Below are 24,447 nucleotides of genomic sequence, written 5' to 3'. Positions count from 1 at the left end.
AGTGTCAGATCCTACAAGTTACAAAACTCAATGCCACAAAACTGCCCCAATGCAGACACCAGTTGCAAGTCCCAGGGAACCACCCATACTTGTGCTGAGCTATGACTCAGGAGTTCCTATAACCTCCTCTTCTGGTTTGATAATTTGCTTGAACAGTCCACAGAACTCAGGAAAATACTTCGCTTATGTTTACCAGTTTATTAGGAAAGATACAACAGGAACAGCAAATAGAAGAGACGCATAGGACAAGGTATGGAAAGAGGTGGGGGGCCTTCTATGCCCTCTGGGATGTGCCCCCTCCTGGCGCTTCCATGTGTCCACCCACCAGAAAGCTTACCAAACCTAGTTGTTACAGAGCTTAATCTCTGGACCTCCCCTTTCTGGTGCTCAGTGGAGAGAAAGTTCCAAGCCCCTAATCACTTGGTCTTTCCTATGACCAGCCCAATTGTGAGGCTATCAAAGGGCCCCAGCCTAAGCCACTTCATTAGCATACAGTCTGGTGTACTTACAAAGGGTCATTATAAATAACAAAAGACTCTTTTCACCCTGGAAATTCCAGGGGTTTTAGGAGATCTAGGCCAGGAGCCAGGACAGAGACCAAATATATATATATGCCATGGAGATTTTGAGCTGTCAGATCGAGACCATCCCTTGCGTCAGAACGACTGCCAACTGCATGGGATTGGTTAAAATGAGTTAAGTATGCCAGAAGGCAATGGAACTGATAGCATCATCATCTATCCTCATCTGATGCCTGGAAGTTAGGGACTAGTGAGTCCATGGCAGAGAATACTGTAGCTCTTTCATGTGGTGGTGTCCCATCCCAGATGACACTCACCCAAAGGCACGGGCAGCTAAGCATTAGGCTTTTGATTTTTCCAAATAGACTTACACTGGCTCTGTCATTTTATTTCTGTGTTTTCCTTATTGGTCAAATGAATGTTTAAGGTCAACCTCAAAGTATCAAATGGAATTTTAAGGGTATGACTTGTGAGTTCACATTTTTCCAAAGAAACGCAAATCCATCCACGCTGTCTTGTAGCTTTCTATTGACATCTAGCACTGAGGCTTACAGTACTTGGTAAACTCTGCCTAGTCCAAATGGATCTCGTGAGTTCCTCAAGAATCAGAACCAATCTTGTTCCAAGTTCTAGCATAGTGCTTGGCACACAGGATCTGTGTATGGAGTAAGTAGCAGAGATGCTACAAGGGATGCAGTTTTCTTTTTTTTTTTTTTTTTTGGAGAGAATGCAAGTGAGAACTAGATCTCTAAAAATTAGGCTGACAGATCCTTGCTGATGCCAGACTCCTTAGCATTCCCCTCTATCACAATGCATGCCAGCTAAGGGGCAGAACCAACTTGGATGTTCAGTGGGCGTGTGATGCATGGTGATGACATACATGAAGGGCACTACCACTTTGGCTCAACTCTAATGGACCAATGTGAGTGCCAGACAGTTGTTACGGACAAATCAAGCTATAAAAACACTTTTTGCTCTTTAAGTGGACTTGCCCATAATATATAATCAGCTGTGGGGCAGTAGCCTCTAAATAATTTTATTTAAAATGATCAGAACCCAAAACAAAAGATATAAAAAACAAAAAACTCACAAAAGGAAATTAAAAAAAAAAAAAAATGATCGGAACCCTGAACCTAATTTATTCAGAGGGCCTCTATTTGACCTCATCAAGTAACCAGAAACATCTTGATAAATATCCATTCTTCCAATTACAGAAACGTTTTAAATCTCAATTCAGTGAAGGACTAGTTCTTCTGGTCAGCTGATATAACTGGCATTTAAAGACAAAAAAATGTAAAAGGGAAGTCTTTGGTTTCCCAATATATAAACAAAAATGATATCCAGAAAACTGAGATGATGTAGAACTTAGCATTCAGGGCAAAGTATCTGTAGTGCTGTCAAACCTGTGGGTGATGGTGGAGTGGTTTATTGGTTCCTTCTCTCACTCCTGATTGTGTTAGAAATAGAAACATCTGCCTCATCATAAAAAGTCATGATTTAAGAAATCTCCCACTGGTCATAGAAAGATATGTGTAGAAGATCCTGGTTAATCATTGGGCAAAACCCTCCCTAGGCAACTGGGAATTGTTTCTTCAAGGAAGTGTCACCCAACAGTCCAAGCATGTTCACAGATGAAGTAGCTGTTATTTCTTTCTATACATCCTGAGGGTATGAACCACACATCCTTCTGTGTAAAAACATACTAAGCACATTCTTCACAGAGCCAGTAAGCAATAACTGTCTGAAGACTTGCTCAGAACTTTCTCTGAACATCTGCTTCCTATTTACTATGACCTTCTGCTCCAAATATACCTCTAATTCTAGTAAGTGCCTGCTCTAAAGTCAAACATTTCTCTCAGGAAAAAATGGTGAATCCATTCTAATAAAGTATACTCCTTTACAACCAAATTTCTCTTTTAAAAGTAAAAACTTTGTAGAAAACTGACTTCAGCAACGAACACATAGCAGTCCAATTGGTTTACTTAACCCAGGGACAGATTCGTTTGATCAGATTTCTCATATGAACTGTGTTTGATGAAGCACTGCCTTGCTGTTTAGTGCCTTTTAGTGGCCTCCATTTAAAAAAAAATTCTATGCTATACAAATCTCTGTATATTATCAATCCATGTATTTGATGTTGCTCAGTGCAGTGGTGTTCTTCACAGGAGACTGGCTGACTGGAGAGTTGAGATGGAATATCTACTGAATAAACCATATTTTTCTCAATATCAAGATTAATGAAAGCATACTATCAATTTCCTACTATAGCCTAGGGGCAAAAATATGGAAACAGTCCATATTTTCATCAGTTCCCATTATTTTTGGAATAATCTTAAAAGTTTGAACATGTGTCTTTTATTGTTAAAAATCTGAAAGCAGGATGGAACTTTTGTTCTAGAAGGGCGTTCATCTGATAGGCACAGAAACGTTGGCTCCAAGCCACACAGGTGGCCAGTGACAGTACCAGGCCCAGAATCCGGGCTCCTGGCCCCTAGCTGCAGACCCCTTCTCTGGCCACCAGGCTGCCCTCTGGGGCTTATCTCTCAGGCAGCCTTGTCAGCTCAATGCATGTTGATGTCGTACATTTTTGACAAATCAAATGTTTAGAAGAAGTCACTCTTTTTAGTTAGCCTCTTTCTTCTTCTGAGAGCTCTGGAAGGAACTCCTGCCCAACCCCTCGTTAAAAAGTGTGAAGAAAATATTTTCTAGATTTCTGCCAGAGTAATACAAGAAGAAAAATAAATATAATTAATGGTTGTTCTAACTGTAAGCAGTTTTAAATGATTATTTTAGGAGCTTATCACTTTTAACAGTAAACAAAAGAGGTCAGAAGAAGTACTCGGTATTTAATAAATGGCCAAACACATTTTCCCGAATATTCTTCCAGAAAAAAGTAAGCTATCAATATTTTTGATTTCTAAAGGCCAATTTAATAAATAAATGCATGCCAGAAAAAATACAAAATTACAACTGAAAACCAATAATAATTTAACAGAAAATGCTGTGTTGTACACTTTTTATTGGTACGGATAACTTATTAAAGTAACAAATCTGAAAACACCTTTTGCTTTTGCTGGAAAGAAAGTACTATGTTAGAGAAGAACTAAGAGAAACCAGAAATCATTTGCAAAATGTAGGCATGTGATATGGTCTATGGTAATGCAACAGCCAGAGGTGCTGTTTTATCCATTTGTGTGTGCATGTTTGTACAAGCATCAGAAACCAATGACATAGACCCCAAAAGCAAAGTCACAACAGGCTTACTCTGTGAAACATGCTGGATTACAAGCACAGACTACCCAGGACGCAGAGGCGGTGCAGGCGCAGGTTTGTTGTTTCTTCTGTATGGGGTTTCCTTGCCAGATAGGGGGCTAATCATGCAATAGCTTGAGTTTCTCTGAACGTGATAAACACCCAGGATTACTAGAACCGGAAAGCGTGTGTTCACTGTTTTACAAGACAGCTGAGCGGTGCTACAAAAACAACAGAAAGTTCCTTCACTTTAATCTGGTTATATGCCCAAACCTCTAATCAAGAAATAATGCAGCTACAGGAGCAAATTAAATTACTATAAAACATTCCTTCATCTGTAAAACATTTCTTTTCCCCTCAAATTAAAAATTTAAAATAAAATGTCTTCGTTTTTGATAAGCAGCTCCACCACCAGTCTCTGATATCGTATATCATTCAATGCAGCCATGGCATCTAGTTCTGGAGATCTCATAAGGGTGGGTCCAAAGACGATTCCAAGGTTCTCTGCATTCATAAGATTCTCCTTTTCGTGGAGGGTCACTCTGAAAAATGCAAGTACCAGGAATAAATGACTTTGTGTAAGCCATATGTTCTTCATTGTGCTTGAACACTAAAACAACAAGATTCACAATAAAAGTTTGCATCTACTTATCAACAGGTTATTTCTCTGTAATATCAAAGTACTGACTTTCCCTAAAGTAAACTATGTTAAGAGATAATTTAAACTTGTGGTGATCACTGAGGCTCAAGCCTGTGTTAATGTGCTGGACTGTATGGATTCAGTTCTATCTATGGATCCTCCTGCCACAGCCCACAGCCCACAGCCCACAGCCTATAGTTCTAAACCTACATTTGCAAATAGCTGAGAAGGAACTGGGTCACCTTGATTTAATCCACCCACTCTCCCTTCACTCTGGCTGTCTTTGCTATAGAGTAGTTTTACAAGTAGACAGTTGAATAAGTGTCTAGGGAGAGAACAGCAGCGACAGTAATAAGCAATGGCTATGGGTAGGCAGCATCGTCAGGGAGGGTATGTGTTTATATGCTTTTTACCACTGCACAGTAGCACAGAGAATATCATTTGAGAGTTAGTCCTTTGTTTTAGCGTGGAACACTTAATTACATCCCAATAGGAAGCAAACCTGAATTTATAAGTGAAGTTGTAAGCACATTAAACAAAGGTTTTAAATGAGAGGAAAAATTTAAACATTCATGAGTGACTAAATATCATTTTTGTATAACTCATGCCTTTGGCCACAAATGTATTTTTGTTTCTGATCGGTTTTAAATTTTGAAAACCTAAAACTACCAAAACTTGGTCATATAATCTGGAAACCTTTGCTTCAACTGATAGAGACCAAGGGTGACCGAGTAAGGGAGTAAACTGCATGACTATCAATCGCCTGAAAACATCAAACCACAACTAACTGAAATACTTTTTCTTTCCTCCCTTTATCCCTTACTTCTTTACTGCACCACTTTTTACATCAGTTTGCAGTATTGGCAACATTAATTCAATAATCAAAAAATCCCATCACCAAGTTTGAAGTGCTTTTTTTTGGAGCAATAAGACAGGAAAAGTGAGCTGCCTTGCAAGTTCTAAGTTGCTTTCTTCTTGCTTTATTATGCAAAGGTCTCTGCAGCCACAACTCTCTCCACAAAAATTAGTGCACGTCCTTGGCAGAATATTGGTATTTCTAGCATATCTGCAAACATATACTGAAACTGCAAATCCATTTATAACACAATCAAGTCTGTACTCAGCATTGTAGTGTAAAATATTTTTAGCGTTCCTTCTCAACTAGTACAATTTCGCAAAAGACAATATGGCTATGCATTTATTCATTCAATAGATCATTTGTCCTTTCTTTCACCCTTCATTTCATTTTGTCCTTAAAATTTGGATGCAATACAAGTATAAGACTCAAAGTCTGTAACTTGCCTCTTTAGATGTGCCATGAGGTACCGGAGGGTTTCGCAGTGAGCAGGTGGCAGTAGTTTCAGTGCTTCATGAAGGGTTTCCAATTGCTCATCAGGATCCATAATTTCTAAAATGGCAAGTTGAATACCAAGAAGAAAAGCATTAACACAAAATTGATACAAATGGTTCACTGAATTCTATTCTTGTGATAATCCTCTGAAACTGGTAAGAAATGCTTTCTTATAATTCCTTGTCCAACAGCTTCGGAAATTATTTTTAAGGTTCAAGTCCAGATTTCCAAAGGCTCTTCGTTTCAATGTGGCAACACTATTTACTTGGACTTTTGGGGATGGAGGGAAAATCTAATTTTGTCACTTGAGTGTCTTGGAGTCTGACAACTTCAGAAATTGGACATTGAATACAGGATGTAACTACAAAAAATTCAGACATGTCGACACAGATAAAAACTTATACATGCAAATGAAGTAACCTTAGAATAATACTTACGGGATGGTACACTGCTTAAAATATCCATTTTCAGCAATGGTATACTAACCATGTCACTCCATTACCCACTCTGACCCCAGGAAAGTCTTATTGATATTCATACTTTTTTCTTTTTAAACCAAAACATGTACCATCCAACATTTACTTGCTTTATTCATTATGTTTAATTTTAAATTACTTTGTATAGAAAAATCAAATCTACCTTCAAAATGCAAAATTTTCTATGACTCAGACATTCAGAAGAATGCACGGCAGACTTTGAAGGCACTTCCAAGTGTTTTGCCTGATGGCGGGAGCCCTGAAATAAATGTGACTCTTCCAAAGGTGTAAATTTTGAAGGGAACCATCTACATTTGAATGTTTTAGTTCCAAATGAACAAAACCCCAGCACATTCCTTTGAGGTCAGACTGCATTCAATTCATTAGTCATCTATATAACTGAAAACAACATATTTGGAATTCTGTAATCTCAAAAAAAGAGCACCACAGTACATTCCTGCTTCTACTCAAATGTCAAAGGATGGGGTGCTTTTAAAAGTTGGGTTAGGCCGGGTGCGGTGGCTCACGCCTGTAATCCCAGCACTTCGGGAGGCTGAGGCGGGTGGATCATGAGGTCAGGAGTTCGAGATCAGCCTGGCCAACATGGTGAAACCCCATCTCTACTAAAAATTAGACAGGTGTGGTGGCGGGTGCCTGTAATCCCAGCTACTCGGGAGGCTGAGGCAGGAGAATTACTTGAACCTGGGAGGCAGAGGTTGCAGTGAGCTGAGATTGTGCCACTGCACTCTAAGACCGGGTGACACAGCAAGACTCCATCTGGTGGGGGAAAAAAAATTGGGTTTCAAGGTAATTTCAATGAGACTACATGCTGCTGAGTCCTAATCAGGATGGCGGCCTTGAAATGCTATGAAGACTACATCTGACCAGAATGCAACATCCAAGACACAAGACCAAAAATCCTAGTGTTTCCAACTTATAAAACAAACCAACTCAATGGTAATGAATTGAGGTCAGGTAAAAATTGGTGTAAGATGAATGTGAAAATTTCCTAGCATTGGTAAAGCAGATGTGATAAATTTCAGAAACTGAACAATGACTGAAGCTTTTTAATTCAAACAAACTTTGACCATTTTACAATCTCTACCCAAAATTTCCTCATAGTTCCTGGCTCATTTCTTTGAATGAAGAATGGATTTGCTTTTTGCCATGATAAATGATGTATGGTCTCTGAACTTCGGGGCCTTTAAAAAGTGCCAATTTATAACAGTGGTGCCAGCTCAGATACTGAAATGTAATCATCGAATTTCTAGAATAAAAGAATACTCCACTTACTATAGCAATCACTAGTTAGGGTTTTTGTTTGTTTTTTGAGACAGCTCTGTCACCCCAGCTGCAGTGCAGTGGCATGACGATGGTTCACTGCAGCCTTGACTTCCTGGCTCAAGTGATCCTCCTGCCTCAGCCTTCCAAGTAGCTGGGACTGTAGGTGTTGCCACCACCATGTCCAGCTAAATGTTACTCTTTTTTTTTTGGAGACGAGGTCTCACTATGTTGCCCAGGTTGGTCTCAAACTCCTGGGCTCAAGTGATCTCAGCCTCTCAAAGTGCTGGGATTACAGGTATAAACCACTGCACCCAGCTCTAGTTTTTACTATAAGATAAATTAAATTAATTTGAAACTACACAAATCTGGAAATTAAAGAATAACCGTTTCCTTTTAATTTCCACAGTTAATCTCTGTAGGGAGAACTGTGAGACAGTGTTACCGGGCGAGCAAAAAAAAATCTGCGCATGGCGAGTTTACTTGCTACTGAGGGTGACTGACAATAAACCATGAATATGACATATTATAGTTACACGATTGGAATGAGGCAAGTGCGATGGGAAATACAGCAGGATAAAAGCATTGGAAGTATTGGGGCGTTGCAATTTTAAGTGGTGTGGTCAGGATAGACCTCAATGGTAATGAGCCATGTGGAGATCTGGAGAAAGAGCGCTGGTGGAGGAGCAGCCATGCAGCGATCCTGAGGGGAGAGGATGCCTATAATGTCTGAGGAAAAGCGGGGAGCCAATTGTGGCTGCCAGTTGAGTGAAGAGGGGGATATTAGCAGGTATGGTCAGAAGGGCAACAGGGCACTTGATCATGTCAAGCAATGCAGGCTATTTTAAGGATTTAGCATTTACTAAGATAAATGGGAAGGTTAGCAACAAAGAAAGGTCATGATCTGACATGTATTTTTCAGTTATCTGTACTCTGGCTGGCCAATGGAAAACAGACTGGAAGGCAAAGAATAAAGGCAGAAAGACCATTCCAGTAATTATTAAAAACATCCAGGTGAAGAATGACAGTAGCTTGGACCAGCGGGTATCAGTGAAGGTGATAAGAATTTGTTGGATTCTGGGTATATTTTGAAGGTGGAGTTCATTGGATTCCTGACGAAGGATGTATGAGAAACAGAAGAATCATGAATGATCCGAGTTTTTGGCTTTGGCAGCTGCGAGGACGAGGCCTCTGTTAACTGAGATCGGAAAGACTGTGGGTGGAGGAGGTTTGGTGGAGAAAAGTTCCATTTGAGATGTTTGTCAGGCATTCAAATGAACATGCTGACTGTGGATTAATCTGGTGTTCAGGGAGAGAACATTTACATCTCCAGGCTGGAGATATACATTTGGAAACAAATGACAAAATGCACTGAATATACTGAGATCAAATTGGCAGACATTCTTCCCTGGAACTCATTTCTCCTTTTCTTCCACTTACTAAAGTATTACCCATTACCATTTTTTAGAGAACACAACTCTTTAGCCGTAAGAAGCATAATTTAAGAGAGAAATAGACAAAACAGAATGTATTCAGAGATGAATGACCATCAATTGTCAAATATACAAAATACACATGGAAAAGGGTGAGGCCAAGAACACTGCTAATGGGAGGGAGTTATTAAATAAAAATAGGCAGATTTCTGTTGTACACAGAAGGGCTTCATGACTGTTACATCTGTCCACCAGTGAACTGGCTGCCTCTGGAAGCAGTGAGTGAGCTTGCAGGAACTAAATATTTCAAAAAGAATGTTTTATAGAAGAGAGTCTAGCTGCATGACCCCTTAGAATATGTTCAAACTCTAACATCCTACAGTTCTCAATATAAAATTATAAGTTGACTTATTCAACAAATATTTATTACACCTATTATGTAAGTAAGGGACTATCACAGGTACTGTGGGAAAAGGAACATGAGCGAGAACTCCTCCCTTTAAAAGGGATTCCTGTGAAGTAGGAAGACAAAACGTAATTATAACCTTCCAGCATGAAGGAAGGAGGCAGTAAAGATATCCAATTAGAGGTGATAGGAATCAGAGGAAAAAGACGGTCTGCAGCTGAGAGGTCCAGGGAAGAGCAGATGGCATTAGAGGACAGCCTGGAAGGATCTGGAAAATGTGAACACTGTCGGAGAAGGAAATAAAGACTCTAAGCCCATAAAGATCTAATTAAAAGCTCTTCTACAGTATGTCTAGTTAATTTTACATAGAGAAACTTGAATACAAGAAGATTAAAACTTAGCAAAAGGGGTGGCTCAGTGGCAGGGCTGAGGAAACACTAACAAGTTCTCCTTCCCAGGCTTCTCTTCCAGAAATTTTAAGTTGCTTGGGACCAAGAACCCTGGGTTTTATTTGAGTTGATCTGACTCACTCAAGGTTACACACTGAGACAAGTAGCTTTTCTAAGATGCTCTGGGAACAGAGCTCTCAGAATCCTTGGCCAGAGGAAGATTTCTCCCCTCATTACCATGAGCGCAACTTTGGTAGTGCTGTTTCCATCGTGACCAGGAAGCATCCATAATGCTGGGTTACTGGAGGCTCTGTGAGAAGCACCTGTCTTTTTATCCTAGGGCAGCAATGTCTTAACTGATGGGGAGAGGGAATGAGGAACGGGGGGGTTAGTGAACCCAGATTTCAGGTGGGTTTATCATGGAGTTTCCAGGGGCTTTGGAAGAACTTCCAGCTGTAGCATGGGATGATCGGGCCTTCTCCACCCTTGCTTTCCTTTTTTCATTTCCTGCGGTCACTCCCTTCCAGCTTTAAAGTTGCAGGTTCCTCCAAGAAGGCAGCAAAAGCAGAGCTCAAACAGCTTTTGTAGAAGAAAAGTTTAATGTAAATTCTGTTTTTTTTGGTTGTTGTTGGCAAAGGATGCTAATAAACGCCAGAGACATTTTTAGGAGCTGAGAGAGAAAAAAATTTTGGAGACTATATCTGCATTAGGAAGGATCATTTAACCCTGTCTCTCATTTGAAAGGGGTTCTTTCCTTCCTTCCTTCCCTTGTGTAAGTCTCATTCCCTGTTCTATCAAGTGAGCCAGGCAGTGTGACAGAGTGGGTTAAGCAAGGGCTCTCACCTTGGAAATGTGTGTGAATGCCAGTGCCACCTCCCCTAGTGAGCAATGTGACCTTACACAATTTACTGATACTCCATCACATCTCCTCCTTTCTAAAATTACATCATGGATGTAAAGTGCTCGTCTATGGCACCTCGTCTATGCTCTATAAATGTTAATTTCTCTCATCTTTCTTATCTGCCTTTTAAGAGAATGGCTGTATCTGCACATCTAAAGAAAGAAACTTACTCTACTGCCAGAAGAGAGTGTACAAGGACACAATGTTCCACAAACAAGATATTGCTATCAAACATGTACAACAAACATTTATATTATATATCAATATTATGCCAGGGTTTTTGGTGTCACATAAATCAAGACATCCAAATAGCTGAAATTATAAGGAGAAATTTCTACCTTGATTTCCAAAAGTTTCTTTCTTATGATGTGGTTTCCAGAGTTCTCTGAGAGGTGAGATAAGGGGTGCTAATTTTGGACGGGAAGGCTGTTTCAGAAACAAACTCCACAGTGATGACAAATGATTTGGAAGGACAATAAAAAGAGATTTTTTTCAGCAGCTAAGGTGGGTGTGAGGAAAGGAGAGGTCATTTGGAATTGTGGGGGCAAAGGCCTCAAAATCCAAGAGGAAGCTTGGCTTTTACTTCTTCCTAGATATGGCGGTATGTGGAGTTCAGAACCTGGGTTTGCATCACTGCTTTGTCCTCTGCTGATCGTGTGCCCTGGAGTTAGGCATACAGCCAAGCTTCAGTTTTACTTCCAAGCAACAACAGAGTGGGAACTCACCCACTTTCAGTGGGATCAGAGTCCTGGGGATCACAGCACACCGTGGACCGCGCAGCTTTTCACAGGCTCTGTGTGTGTGTGTGTGTGTGTGTGTGTGTGTGTGTTGCTTTCTAGATGAGTGGCAAAGAGACTTACCCGTCTGGAGAGGAAATGTCTGCCCCATGAGACAAGGATGTGTTAGATCCCTCATACAAATTTTCATGATCAGCCCTGAGTCCATAAGAGACCTAGAATTTGTCATGCTTTCTAACCTAATGCTTTGAAAGAATTCAGTGTAATTCTCATGGCTGTTCTCTACATGGGAGCTTGAGCTGACCCACAAGAAATCAGGGCTCCATGGAACTAACCACAAAAATCCTCCATAAAAGCCCTGAAAGGGAAACTAAAATTTAGAACAAAGAAAGACTGTACTTCATGAAATTCCCAAGTCAAAAAGCAAATTAGTGTTACTAAGGAAGTGATGTTATCATTTAAAGATGAAGACAACATATGGTTTTAAAGAGAGAAAAGCAAAGTGACAGAAATAGCCTATCTTTTCCAAAAAAACTGGTAATGCTAATACTTAAAACCATTAAGAACTCCCTTCTTTAAAAAATGAAGTGTGAATTACAGGTACGATTTTTACAGCATAAACTTTGACAAATAAACCTTTGCTTTTTCTCATTTTCATTTCAACTGGAATTTAAAAAAACTTCTTGATATAAAATAGTGCTTTTCAAAGTATGATCTGTGGGCCAGTGCCAGTTTGCTGTTAATAGTCTGCATTAACTTATATGAGTACAGAAACTGAGAATAAGAATTTAGAAACATATAGCAATCTGACAGAAATCTTATGCTTGCTGAATTTAATAAAAGATAGTTGGGTTTTTGTTTGTTTTTATTTCTTGAGACAGAGTTTTGCTCTTGTTGCCCAGTCTGGAGTGCAGTGGTGCAATCTCGGCTCACCGCAACCTCCGCCCCAGGTTCAAGCAATTCTCCTGCCTCCACCTCCTGCGTAGCTGGGATTACAGGCATGCGCCACCACACCTAGCTAATTTTTTGTATTTTTAGTAGAGATGGGGTTTCACCATGTTGGCCAGGCTGGTCTTGAACTCCTGACTTCAGGTGATCTGCCTGCCTCGGCCTCCCAAAGTGCTGGGATTACAGGCATTAGCCACCACCGGCCTGGTTTTGTTTTTTTAATTTTACTTTTCCAGTTATTCATTTTTATTTTATTTTACAAAAGCATTGGCCTACGTCTAAAGAGCACTGGTATAAGCCTTATTTTGGAAAATGAGGTTTAGCACATTACAAAGAAGCTTCTCATGGTATTAAGTTATAAAATAATCTACGTTACAGAACAATGCAAAATTCTTGTGAGTATATTAACCATAGAGAGAGGCAAAGGGGAAATATTTCAAAAATGCATTCAAGTTAACCAGAAAACCAGGAAGAGTGATTACCAAGAGGAGGTTGTCAGGTTATTTGAAATACATGCATTCATACTTACTGGCAGATTCTATAAACTTAGGGTAGGCATCATATGTAATGAGTGGAATTGGCAAATCCCTGAAGTACAGTTTAAGTGCACCAGTGATAATGTTGATATCTTCATACATGTTCACAGAAATATCTGCCTTCTCACCATCTTTTAAGGATGTTGAAAGAAACAAAAATAAATATCTGGATTCACAGCACTGTTTTAATGAAAGACATATCTGTATATAAATCAGATTTTAAAGATTAGCAATGCTTCAGTTTTTAACATAAAGTTTAGTGTGCTACATGTCACATATTAATGATTAATTTTCTGTGAAAGAGCCTCTTCTGATCTCCAGCATGCCTCACCTGCCCTACCAGACAGGTTAAGCTCCCCAGTTATTAATATTTTCCTTTATAGCCCTTATTAAAATAAAATCAATAGCTACTGTGTGATTATTATTTAAAGTGAGCCCTCCATGAGTGCAAGGACCAAGCGTACATGGTTAACCATCGTATCTAAAGTAAAGAACATGGTGCCTGGCATATAGTAGCTGCTTAATATTTTTGAGTTAACGAATCAATGGAAAATAGATTTAGACAAGCTAGGAGCCTAAAAGAGTAACATGCCGGGGCTTCCTATGTATGTTGTTATTAAACTGGTTCTTTTAAAACCTGCTTTTTAGTAAGTATACACAAATACACAAATACATTCTTCCACCTGTATTATCTATTTACTTATTTTCTGTTTTGAAATAATGCAAAAAAATCCTGGAATCTGATATCTACGTACTACATTCTAAGTAGGGCTATACCATATCAGCACAGTCTATAATATCTGTTTCCTGATTGTTTCTTTACTTTCTGCTCTTGCCTCCACCAGACTGGGGCTCTTCTGGGGTAAAGCTCATGAGATTTTATTTGCTTTGACCATGGATCTCTCACTGTACACATAAGTATCTGTGATTCCACCAAAGGACAAAATGTAGCAGAGGTATAATGGCAGCTGCTGATGTCAGAGTAGTCAGCTTTCCATTCAGTGACTAAGCTGGGGAAGATTTTCCCAAACTTGCCTTTTTACCTTGGCTCTTAAATGAGTTCATTCCAGCATCCTAAGGATATTGTCTTCTTTCTTGGATCTCATTACTTGAGGTTTATGTCTCTCAGAAGTGATCATCCTTAATTATTCCAAATTATTTTGCTCTGTTTATTTGATATCCTATTCCTTTGAACATGCATGGAATTGGGCAGTATTTATATACAGAACTGATTTTAATGATCTGAGTCACTGGCTTCCTGTAACTCTTGTTAAAATCCTTTGCATCATTTCTACAGATCTTGCAGATGAGTGCTGGTACACTCATCTGCAAGATCTGGCCTTGGGAGGCCAAAGACTGGCCCCCAGCAGTGTGGCTACAGGGAGCCAAGGTGAGCTCTCCATGAATTTTAAAATCTGTTACTGGTCAGATTTTAAAATCTGTGTTTTCAGGTCACAAAATGGTTGTCTTATATTTTCAATAGAGGAAACTGTGCCATTTCTTTGTTCTCTGGGGTCCATAGGAACATTCAATTTCTTTGTCAGTGTGAATTTAGTTTTGAGACTCGTAGCCAGAGGCTGGGAATGGACATGCTCAGCTGTAGAGCTTCCAGAGTAAAGAGATGCTTCTTCCCGTTCAACCTGTCAGGGATTCAGGACTGCTCTTCCTGATGCTTATTCGGAGTGAATACACCATTACTTCACCTCCCTTTCTTTGCTCTTAATCACGTACTTGGGCTGGCCTTGTTTCCCTCAGGTTGGTAATGAATATTTAATTATTTTTGCTTTCTGCCTCTGTTGCTTACAGGAGGTCTGTGAAAGGGAGAGGTTTCTGTGATAGAACTGGAATACGTACTTGCAAAGGAAAGTGGTTCTTTAAAAGATCACTAACTCTTACTCCTTTACTTCCTGTATTCAAGGCTACAGGTCTTCTTTGGAACCACCTTGTTCTAGTCCTTAAAGCAAAGACAAATTGGAGAACCATGGAAGCAAATCTTAATTTAAATGTTAGCTAAGAAAATTAAGCTCCACTGAGCTTTTCTTTGACTAGGCCCCTTCTCCTACAGTGGCGGATGGGAGCCCCACAGAAGGCCACTAAAGCTGCTTTCAGCTTTCTGGCCCCAACACACGAGTCCGGGCTTGGGTCTCAGCTCATCGAAGATGGTGATGAAGATGCCAGGGGGGCATGGATGACAGGCAGGGTGAGGTGGGTTAACTCAAGCCTGAGAAGCCTGAGATCTGTAATGGTATAGATCCTACTCTTTATTCTATGGTTTTTGGCGAATGTAATTGCTCTCTATTTTGGTGAACATGGACCACCCTTGGATACTCAAATATTGGTAACATAGTTTTATTTTATACTTCTTTTGCATTCTGAAATTTGACTGTTTAATAATTACAACTCACAAAAAAAAAATTATAAGCTAAGTTTTAAAATTTGGTATAATAATCATCGATGATTTAGAAAAAATAATGCAAAAAATACCTCATAAAAAATCTGGCAAAGAGTATTATTGTCTTAAGTTATGGAACATTGTGAAAAACATACCTCTGTCGAAAGCCATCTTGACATCTTCAATTAGGTCACTAAATCCTGATACTCGGTATAGTCCTTCAGAATTAAGACCTGACAAATAAAACTAGTTAGTTTCTCTGAATTATGTCTTTTCTTCAGATTTTAACTTTTCACACTTTAAGCTGGGAGGTAATGTGTCAGAAGAAATAAAATATACATGTTTAGAAATCTTTTCACACTCTTCTCCCAAAATAAAATGATTTCACACACAGTTCTTTAACTCTTACCTATTGTCACCTGAATATCATCTGGCTCATCATTTGGTCTAATTAAGTCAAATATATTAAGTCTTAAGGGAAATAATTCATCACCCCAATTACATCATAAATTCTTTTACATAACAGAAGACTAAGATAAAATATAGGCCTGTTTTTCCCAAGTGGGAAAGAATAATTAGGATGCAGCTCTGTTTTTGGCTTTAGATAGTTTCAGTAGAGCATTTACACTTTTGCTTCTTGAACCAAAGAAAAATATAAAAACTGAAAAATGAATTTGTCTTTACCTGTCAACTTTTGCAGACTGGAAGCATCATCTATAAATATATGTTTATATAAGCATATTTGCTATACTTGGTTAAATGTACCTTGAAATCAAGCTATTTAATTACTTGTTAAATTAATTCATTTCAGTCTTTGAGATCATTTGACATATGAAACCATTCCCCTCCAAATTACAGAAGACAACCGTATTGTGCAATGAGGTACCCAAAAGGCATCAGGACTGGTACTGGTAGTGAAAGGAGACCACTGCAACCCACACTGCAAATGCCTCACCTCTAGACTCAATCTCTCTGATGCACATGTCTACTACCATTGGCCGCTTAGTGGTGTGTGCTTTCACGAGCGTTGTAAGGTCACAGCTGTACACCTTTTTGACATGCTTCAAGTCTGGTTTACAGTCATTTGGGACCATCTTGGAACACTGCTTATGAACATTCAAACCACAATCTAAGAAAAGAATAAAGAAAGGAAACATTCAATATTATTTTCAGAGTTTTGAGCATTCTGGAGTGTTAATTTGAGCAAAAGGCACTCCAGCTTGAATTAGGTTTTAAAGTGGACTAGACTCCAGCAGTTCCTTCTGGGTGGGAAAACAATATTCTCATCTTTTCTCTTGGAACGATTTGGTTATAAGCCAGGAGACCAGAATTCTTGCTCATGCTTCATCATTTAATTGCTATATGATCTCAGAAGAATACAATGAAAAATCAAAATTAGTAAGTGTTTAATTCAAAGTCCACAAAATATGTCAAATAGCCAATAAAAAATTAACCAATTTCTTTAAAGTTACATAAAAAGTTTATTTAATGTGGGGTATAATTATATTCTAAGTATATGTGATATAAAGTGGAATTGGACCTCCAAAAGTAGGAGTATCCAGGGCCCTCTTAAAATGGTGCTGCTCAGGTTTATATCTATCCGTAATCCTCTCTATATATATGATAACTAATATATAAATTCCTCTAGTAGCTGGAAATAGCTGTAACTATTATTTATTGCTATACTATTACCAGCTAACATTTATTGAGGGCTTACTAGTGCCAGGCACTATTCTAAGTGCTTTACATTTATTATTTCACTTAAACTCACAAAGCTCTATGAAACAGGTACTTTTTTCCCTCATATTATACCTGAGAAAACCAAGCACACAAGTAATAAGTAATTTACCCAAGGCCATGCATTTAGTACACAGTGCAGCAGAACTCAAGCCTATGGATGATTCTAGAGTCCACATTTTAAAAATGTTTACTGTTTAATTACAAAGGATATAGCTGAAAAGATGTACAGAATGAGGAATGGGGAAAGGAACGTGGTGGTTCCAGCCCTCCCTGGGTGCATCACCCTCTAGGAACCACCGCATGTTCAGCTATCTGGAAGCCCCTAGAGTCAGTCTACAATTTTAACACTAGACACATACTGCCTCTACTGAAGTTACTCTTTTGCTTTGTAATTTTACTTAGTTATAACTCCTAAGATGCCAGAAACCAAACATTTTCTAGTTAATATTGTGAGACACTTTATTTTTCAACAAGAAAAGCACAAAGACATTTTAGATGGGGTAGAGAGGAATACAAATATTTTGTTAAATTAGACTGCAGAGTGAGAAACCATACCTAAATAATTCAACTAAAATAAATGTCATTTTTATGTTTTAAAAGAACATAACCTATTTGTTTTTAAGTTCATAAAAACTCGATGTTGACCTCTTGTAAATCCAGTCCAAGTGGCGAATATATGATTTATAGCCAGGTCTTAAGGAAGTCAATTTGAAAATCGTACAATGCCATTCAGTTTTGCTTGCTGTTTCTGGCAGAAAAGGGATCCTAATATTCACCTCACAAAATTGTTATGAGAATTAATGAGCCAATGCATTCAGGTGCTTTGAATGTTATAAAATGCTAGACAAATGCTGGTGATCATTATCATGACTTTTGGTAAAAGTTATTAGCTGTGATCTAGTTATATATAGCGGTAACAGTTAACAGAGACAAGGAAAATTAGCCAAAACTTACAAACAATATCATTGTTTCATTAAATGTGTAGACACTGACAACTTGAAGTAAGAACTTAAGGCCTGTGGCAACTCTAGGGAAAGAATTCATATGAACTGAACACCTCCAGGTACAAAGAAAGGCTAGGTGTCAAGTGAAGCTGGGTCTCTGCATATGTGTGGAAGATGGCATCACCAGTGCTAATGGTGCCAAAAGTTATCACCCCTAAGGAACGTCAGCTTGTGAATACAGAATGGCTTCCAGAACAAACAGCTCAATCTGCACTATCTGAACAAATGACCCAACACTATTCCATATCATTAATGTCCAAATGACTTCAGAACCAAGTCCCAAATTCTTCTTTATCTCTGTATTAGAGAATACATAAGAGATCTGATTCAATCATAAGGCAAACCAACTGTCCACTTAAAAGATCTCCTGTCTCCTGAATATTTTAATGTTTTGGGTAACTTTTATAACTTAGACTTCAGTCTAGAATTTATTAGCTATGTGATTTTGAGTGAGTTGCTCAAATTTTCTGTACCTCAGTTATGTAAATTGGGAACAATAATAGTATTTATTAGAGTTCATGTGAGGCTTCAATGTTAATATATGTAAAATGCATACCTGTAGTAAACTGTGTTTACCATAACTATGTTGTTGTTTAGAAAAATGAAATAACACTTTGAGAGGCTTTTTCTTTTTTTTTTTTTTTTTTTGAGACGGAGTCTCGCTGTGTCTCCCAGGCTGGAGTGCAGTGGCGTGATCTCGGCTCACTGCAAGCTCCGCCTCCCGGGTTCACGCCATTCTCCCGCCTCAGCCTCCCAAGTAGCTGAGACGACAGGCGCCCGCCACCACGCCCGGCTAGTTTTTTGTATTTTTAGTAGAGACGGGGTTTCACCATGTTAGCCAGGATAGTCTCGATCTCCTGACCTCATGATCCACCCGCCTCAGCCTCCCAAAGTGCTGGGATTACAGGCTTGAGCCACCGCGCCCGGCCGAGAGGCTTTTTCTATGTAGTACCTCAAGGTTGTCAATCAGCTTAAGGTTAGAAGCTAAGTTGAACTCAAGGCTAAAAATTTCATATTTGTCAGATGTGAAGGCCAGGTCCTGAAAAGGAACTGGATAACTGGGGATACAGATGCTTCCATATCTACACTGTTCTTAATGTATTTCATTTCAATAAAAGGATCCCCAAGTAAGTAATGCATCATTTCTCTCTTGACTGCTTTTGCCATATTTGGGGAGTTTTCAGCTATTAATTTTTTCAAATATTTTTTCAGCCTCTCATTCTTTATCTTCTTTTGGGATTCCAACAATACAAATGCTTAAAAGTTTTGTTATGGTCCCACTGGTCTCTGAGGCTCAGTTCACTTTTTAAAATCTATTTTCTAAGCCAAGCATGGTGACTCACACCTATAATTCCAGCACTCTGAAAGGCTGAAGTGGGAGAACTGCTTAAGGCCAGGAGTTTGAGACAAGCCTAGGCAACATAGTGAGACCCTGTCTCTACAAAAATTTTTAAAAATTGGTGATTGTGGTGGTGTGTGCCTGTAGTTCCAGCTACTCAGCGGGCTTTGAGGTAGGAGGATTGCTTGAGCCCAGGTGGTCAAGGCTGCAGTGAGCTATGATCACACCACTGCACCCCCGTCTGGATGACAGAGCGAGACCCTCTCTTAAAAAAAAAAAAAAATAAATAAATAAAAACTACATAATTTCTCTTTGTTGTTTGACTTGGATAATTTCTATTGATCTTCACTTCAAGTTCATCTTCACTCTGTCATGTCTGTTCTGCTACTGAGCCCATAATCCAGTGAGTTCCTTTTAGTTATTATATTTTTCAGTTCTAAAATTTCTATTTGGTTCTTCCTAATATCTATCTCTTTTCTGATATTTCCTTTTTTTTTCATTTGTTTCAAGAGTGTTCATAATTGCTTGTTGGGGCATTTTTTATGACAGCTGCTTTTCTTGTCTGATAGCAACATCAAGATGACACAGATATTGTAGTTATTGGTGTCTGTCAATTGTCCTTTTTTATTTAAGATTTTCCTTGTTATTTCCAGAGTAACTTTTGATGAGTAATTCTGAACTGTATCCTTGATATTTTGAGTATTATTTGACTCTCGTTCCTACTAAATCTTTAAAATTGTAGCCTGTAGTCAATCTGTTTGGATTTAGAATGCCCTTGTGTAGCCCGTGATCCAAATGTCAACCTAGTTTACAAAGTTTTTTTTAATACTACTGCAGTGCTATTGTTTCTGCCCCACTTGTCTATTACTCAAATGGCAGGACTCTGCTCCACATTCTCTGTGCACTGGGTGGGAGGGAGAGTACTGCAGGTAGGGTTGAAGTCAAAGCTGTGCCCACAAACTTGGTTGGGGAATAGTACTATTTTACATGTAACTGCACGGTGGGCATAGATGATAGAGTTCTCACCACTCTCAGCTGCCTCATTACTGCAGGTTAGGGATGAAGATACAGCTCTCCCCATAGACTTGGGCTGAGAGGGTGCTGCTTCTACTATAGGGTGGGGAAGAAAGTCAGGATCCCACTCTCAAGCTCAGCAAAGGAGGGATACCAGTTTCTGCAAGGCAGGAATGGAAGGAAGCTAGGGTTCCACTCACAGGTTTGCAGTAGAGTGCACCACTGCTATTGCAAGACAGTGGTGGAAAACTAGGTTGTACCTACAGACTCTGCTGCTGCAGCATCCACTGACAAGGTGTAGCAGAAGGGTCTCTGTTTACCTAGAGAATGGAAGGTATGGCTGAAAGGTTTCTGTGTTGCTGGGCTGCCCTTTTCCCACTGCGTTAGGTAGAAAGAACAGCCTTTTTTGGGGATTATTTTTAATCTCTGCCAGTTGGCATTTATGGTTCGTGGGCTTCTCTGGTGACCAGGCTGGGATGCATTGGAGGTTAAAACAGACAAAATTAGCCACCAAGGAACTCACTGCTAGGCTGTGGAATCCTGAGGTGCTTAGTCTGCCTTTCAACTTTTACAGTCTTCTGATAGTTGATGTATATGTTTTGTCCAGTGCCTTTTGTTATAATTATCGGGAGTAATAAAAGCATATTTATCCACCTTGTCCAGAACTGGAAGAACTCTTATAACAATGTTTTAGAAGCATGAAATTCAACAAGCTTCAAAATCTAATAATAGTGTTGATATACTTCATACTTTAAGTGTAATACACACAGGTCACAGATTGAGTCAGAAAGGGCTCTTGGTAAAAACTATCCCAATATGTTCATTTCAAGCTGAAGACAATGAGGTTGAGAGAGGCTAAATGACTTGTTCAGGTTACTCAGCCAGAAAGTGCTAGAACTGACTTTGAAATGTTAGATTGCTGATTCCCAGCCTGTCCTCTTCCCACTGGGTCATACACACCACTTTTCCCCACGTATACCATACAGTATATCATGTACTCGTGGTTATATTTTCCATTATTGAAGATGAATTTGCTATTTTCAACCTCTTATTCAAAAATGTATATTGTACTCATTATTCATTGTATAGATTTGAGTTTAAAAAACACTGCTATATTTTACCCAAATGTCCCCTTATAGATATCTATATATATAATTGATCTGGTAGGGTTTTTAAAATGCAGTGATAAAACTTGTTTTGTTATATTCTTTCCCTATGTATAAAAATCCAGTAGAAAGCAAAAAAGTAAAATTGTGATGCATATACATAAAACATCTGAATGGCACTAATGGTTTGGTATTGACTTTTTTCCTTTGAATGTTTGGAGTCATCCCCCAATTTTTTTTTTTTTTTAAACAGGGTCTCACTCTGTCACCCAGGCTGGAGTCAATGGTGCGATCTTGGCTCACTGCAACCTCTGCCTCCCGGTTCAAGTAATACTCATGCCTCAGCCTCCTGAGTAGCTGGGACTACAGGCACGCGCCACTATGCAGAGCTAATTTTTTGTATTTTTAGTAGAGATAGGGTTTCACCATATCAGCCAGGCTGGTATTGAACTCCTAACCTCAGATAGTCCACCTGCCTTGGCCTCCCAAAGTTCTGGGATTATAGGTGTGAGTTACCACGTCCAGCATTCATCTCCCATTTTAAACATCAGCAGGTTCCTAAGTTTATTTGTGACTCAGTGAAGACTGGATAAAGTGATGAGTGAGCTCAGATTTAGGTATTTAAGAGGAGGGAAATGTTTTTTAAACTGATGTTCTCTCTTTTATTTAAATAAGATAAAACTATATGAAAATATTAGTATGTTATGCTCAATTTTAACAATATATCTCAAAGGCTAAATTTTTGGTGGACTGGATATGAAGTCTTTGCCAAAGATGGCAAAGTCATTAAAATCTGCTTTTTATACACTTACATTCACAGTGCAATTCACTAGCCCTGAGCTTGCTCTGAAAACTGCTGCTTCAGGGACTAACAGTATATCAAGATTTCAGCTTGCCATTAAGGCTTTATTTGGTTTTCATACTTATTTATTAAAGTCACATAACTCTTATATAGTTCCATTTCTCTCAGGGAAGCTCTATACTACAAATAATAATAGTAATCAAAGGTCCATAAATGATTTCATTTGTTGAATCTCTTGGTTTGGTAGGTTATTTTTATGTTACTATTAAACCACATTTCTCTGTTCCAATTTCTCAAGTTAATAAGCATAGAATAAACATATGAAAGGAGGAATAAAAAATTCAAGTCACATTTTATTCTATACTTTCTTAAAAATATTTCTATTACTTAGACTACCAACTTTAGGTTACTTTCAAATCTGGGGCTGGATTTTGCTAAAACACAGGTTTTATATCTAGAGAGCACAGAAATCAATTTTTTGAAAGGAATAGCTGATATTTACATTCTATTGACAGGATTAAAGGATAATATAATTATGTTAAGATTTGAAATTATAATCATTCTCTCTGAATGTTCATATTTTAAATAATGGCAAAAATTTGTTTTGAAACGTATCTGTTTTTTTTCCCCCAGGAAAGTGGAATCGTTTGTATTTTAATATGCATCAGAATTATTTTCATAAGCAAAATTAAGCAGAATGCTTTATTCTTTGGGATATTGATGAAAATATTGTTTCCAATTAAAAGGGACTCCACGAAACTTAAGCAAGTCTTACCAATTTCTCACTGGCTTACAAGGACAAACGTAACTCTTTAGGTACAATCAATCAAAACCGTAGTTAAAATAAAACACATTACTTCCACTTATTTTCTTCAACCTAAAAGGGCTTGTATACCTGAAGTAATAAATACTTACACTTTACTATTAGGAAAACTCCTGCCATTTCCCTTTGGAGGCAGCAAAGATAATGATACACTGAAAATAGGAAGTCACTTTCATAAACAACCCACATTAAACTGACATGTCTGATTTGAAATAATTATCTTTCTTAATTTCTTAGAATATTCTGGTAAGGCTAAGATGAAAACAATTCAGGAACGCTGCTGGAATAATCTTTTTTTAAAGACAAATGTTTGACAGTCTCAATGATTACATAATAACCTATAAGCTTTCCTTTCATAAATTAAAAAAAAACTATTCAAATGAATTATTCTAATTGAACAACGACCATCCTTTGAACTTGATTTTTAAAGGCTACCTACTCGGGTCATAAATATTCTAGCCGGAGGAGCACCGTTTCCAATCTGCAGTTAGCTATGCCCTTGCAACATCACTTTCTTCACTTCAGAGGAGGCTACAGGAAGGGTGACTTCAGTGGGTCAGACTGTGTAATGCCTGCGATGTCACCTTGCACTGCGTGGTTTTGAATAGCCCATGTAATGTAATGATTAGCATTCTCAGGATTGTCCCTGCTGCTCCCTCAGTTGTCCTTATCACTGTGGTGTGCTTAGCAGCAAGCCAGCGTTTTCAGTCCTGAAGGGACAGCTTGCCTGGTATTAGCTGGATTTAGTCTGACTCCTACAGCAACTTTGCCAGCCTGGTGGTTGGAACATTACCCAATACCTTTACATGATGTTTAAAAAAGGGCTGTGGTGAGGGCTACAAAATTGCTGCTTTTGGCAAACCCTCCTTTAAACATTCCTGACAAGCTCTCTTTTGCCTTGGTGGATTTTGAAAAAAGAAGGCAGAACAAACCAAGCTGTCTCAGGAATCAAAGGCAGATATATACATTTCTTTTCTGACAGCCTGCCATTTTTCTTTGGAAAGAATACCTTTAGTGTTTGTTTAGTGGTTAGTGCATTAGTTTACAATTGCTGCTGTAACAAATTATTAATACCACAAACTCCTGGCTTGAAACATCAAGCATATATTACAATTCTGGAGGTCAGAAGTTCAAAATCACTTTCACTGGGCTAAAATCAAGGTGTTAGCAGGTCTGCATTTCTTCTGGAGGCTTAGGGGAGAATCCATTTCTTTCCTTGCCTTTTCCGGTTTCCAGAGACCACCTGCATTCCTTGGCTTGTGACTCCTTCCTGTCTTCAAAGCCGGCAGCATAGCATCTTCTCTTCCCTTTGACCTCTTCTTCTGTCCTTATATCATCTTTATCAACCTCTCGCCT

At 38.7% G+C, this 24,447-nt stretch overlaps 1 protein-coding gene across 4 annotated transcripts in view; it reads right to left on the bottom strand.

Moving 5' to 3' along the window:
- Positions 1-3,434: 3,434 nt before the first annotated feature.
- Positions 3,435-24,447, bottom strand: part of CHN1 (chimerin 1) — a 199,089-nt gene continuing 178,076 nt past the window's right edge. For all 4 annotated transcript variants that reach the window (XM_050751783.1, XM_050751785.1, XM_050751784.1 and 1 more), the window contains 5 exons: positions 16,219-16,392; positions 15,419-15,496; positions 12,865-13,002; positions 5,716-5,821; positions 3,435-4,315 (listed from right to left, as the gene is read on the bottom strand). In XM_050751783.1, coding sequence (XP_050607740.1) covers positions 4,144-4,315; positions 5,716-5,821; positions 12,865-13,002; positions 15,419-15,496; positions 16,219-16,392 — 668 coding nt within the window. In that variant the 3' untranslated portion in view covers positions 3,435-4,143. The remainder of the gene's footprint in view (positions 4,316-5,715; positions 5,822-12,864; positions 13,003-15,418; positions 15,497-16,218; positions 16,393-24,447) is intronic.

The sequence above is a fragment of the Macaca thibetana genome, chromosome 12 (genome assembly GCF_024542745.1).
Source record: "Macaca thibetana thibetana isolate TM-01 chromosome 12, ASM2454274v1, whole genome shotgun sequence".
Lineage (NCBI taxonomy): Eukaryota > Metazoa > Chordata > Mammalia > Primates > Cercopithecidae > Macaca > Macaca thibetana.
Note: the sequence above shows the minus strand (reverse complement) of the source record. Positions and strands in the feature narration are given on the sequence as shown.